This window comes from Cyanistes caeruleus, chromosome 15 (genome assembly GCF_971803275.1).
Source record: "Cyanistes caeruleus chromosome 15, bCyaCae1.hap1.1, whole genome shotgun sequence".
Lineage (NCBI taxonomy): Eukaryota > Metazoa > Chordata > Aves > Passeriformes > Paridae > Cyanistes > Cyanistes caeruleus.
The window spans coordinates 14,829,391-14,831,626 of NC_141715.1; the positions used below are offsets into that span (position 1 = coordinate 14,829,391).

Here is a 2,236-nt window from a genome sequence, read left to right on the forward strand (position 1 = left end):
CCTCCCTGAGGCCTTTTTGGAGGGCACTCAAAGGGGCACACACTGACTGTCTGCCCCAGAGCTCAGCGACTTCTGCCTCATGTTATTGCACCCCAGGGTGAAATAACCCTCCTTCCCTTTTTTCTCCCGTTTTTTAGTGTCGAAACAGCTTTCCAGTGACTGTCACACGCTTCAGCTTGCCCGAAGGTGTCCTGACTTGTTAGGAGAGACAAGCAGGAGGAATGGAAGAAGAACAAGCCCAGGGATCTGGTATTTATTCTCAGCTCTGTTACTGACTAGCAGACAGTGCCAAAAGAATGTTTTAAATGTTCCAACGTTTAATGTTTTAAATGTAAGAATGTTCTCTTAAAGAACCCGAGATCATCGGGGGAAATGCACCACCATAAACAGTCGACGCATTTGTTTGTGTGTACTTTAGCTTTTCCTTCCTTAAATCCATGTTAGAAACCAATTGAAATGTCTTTTTAGATCTCTCAGAAAGCTTTCAATTAAAAAAGTACAGGAATATGTTTGAGGAATTCTTCATCACCATTACGCATACACTTATTCACTCTTAGTAATTCTACTTTGAACACCAGAAAAAAACTCTGAAATGCTGTCCCTAAAATAAAGTAAATAAAATCCAAGCTTTTTATTCTTCCTCAAGAAGAACTAAAACTGTTTGACCTCTTAGACTCTACTTTCAAACACTAATGAAAGTAATGGCTAATTGTTATATTTTTAAATGTTATTATATATTTTATGTGAGATACATACATTTATGTATTTTATACATACATTTATGTATTTTATACTTACTAATCCCTAATAATTTGGGGGTTGTCTTTTTAGAAGCCTCAGCCATGACTGCTGAACTCAACACAAAGCCACTGACTGAAGGGAAAAGAGACTCAGACAAAGAATCTATGTTAAAAGTATGTTCATTTTCTTGGTCATGCTTCTTAATGTGCTGAGATTTTCTATATAAGGAACATTATTTATGAATCACTCAGAGTTTTTCCAGATTCTATTTTTAGAATTTCTGAGTTATAAGTAGAGAGCTTATAACTAGTCCAGAAATTGTGCTATGTGCACTTCTCTGAAATTTTTCATAAGGAAAAAATTCCTAACAAGGAGTGTAGTTACACATTTGAAATTTCAAATTATACTTCATTTCAAATGGTTAATAATCTTAATTTGGTCTAGATTTCTATTGGTTTTTAATTAAATTTAAAGGCAGGAAATACGATTTCTAAAGTAGACAAGATATTGATTATAAACTGATTACAAATGTTTCTGGGCATGTTTAATCAGGTTCATTAACACTCAGTGTTAATAGTGACCAGGTGTGTTCGTCGCGTTACTGTCGCTGTAGCTCCATCTTGTGGCTGAATTATTATTCTCAATTAATTTTCGATTCTGTAGGAAAAGGTCGAAAACAAACATGAAAAACGACGAGGAGAGGAATTCACAGATCTGATTAATTTCACTGCAGTTGTTTCTATAAGAAAAAAGTGACAGGAAAAAGACAACCCAACCCTAAGTGCTTTTTAGTGCTCACCTTCCTTAGCTGTAATTTGCCATGTCTAAGAGGCTAATTATAAACTGGGGGAAGTTTTAATAAAATATTATTTAAGAAAATGAAAGAAAAAATGTCAAGAGTGTTATGATTACTTGTATCAATGAGTTTATGAATCATATATACCCTGCCAATCATGTTTTGTTCCTATTTTGTACAGGTGATCAAAAATTCTGATGGACAGTTTAACCTTGAGGCTGCAATTAAAAATGTTGATACAATGGCCAATGAACTGAAGAAAATAAATGGTAATTCTGACTTCACCATCCAGTTAAATAAAGAACTGTGTAAGACACTCTTCTAAGAGTGTGCAGTTGTGAATGGCCTGGTTTCCTGTGTCAGACAACTGGGTTTTAATGTAGTGAAGCAATAGCTTTGCTCTTGTGTTTTGAAAAATTAATGGAACAGTAGTTAGAGAGCAATAAAATCATGTTAACCATGGGAAACACCTGCAACGTGACCAGTCATTCCTTTCCAGGAACACTGAGTCTTCTAATGCAAATATTTCTAACATGCTAACACCAACTGAATTTAACTGTCTTGAAGCAAGTGAAACAAGGCAACCCTTCAACTTTTTGAGTGAGTTGATAGATGAACACTAAAACAATGCTGTCTGTAGATTACCCTTCACTGTCATTCAGTAAATATCATGCTGATACACTGACCTTTGTCTTCCAG

General features: G+C 35.3%; 1 protein-coding gene across 12 annotated transcripts in view; it reads left to right on the forward strand.

The window, feature by feature from the left end:
* C15H5orf58 (chromosome 15 C5orf58 homolog) overlaps positions 1–2,236 on the forward strand; it is a 72,974-nt gene that overhangs the window by 49,763 nt on the left and 20,975 nt on the right. For all 12 annotated transcript variants that reach the window (XR_015276620.1, XR_015276621.1, XR_015276622.1 and 9 more), the window contains 3 exons: positions 138–249; positions 832–914; positions 1,719–1,806. Coding sequence is in view for 9 of the 12 variants with exons in the window: in XM_086851406.1 (XP_086707532.1) it covers positions 222–249; positions 832–914; positions 1,719–1,806 (199 nt within the window). In the remaining 3 variants the exon portion in view is untranslated. The remainder of the gene's footprint in view (positions 1–137; positions 250–831; positions 915–1,718; positions 1,807–2,236) is intronic.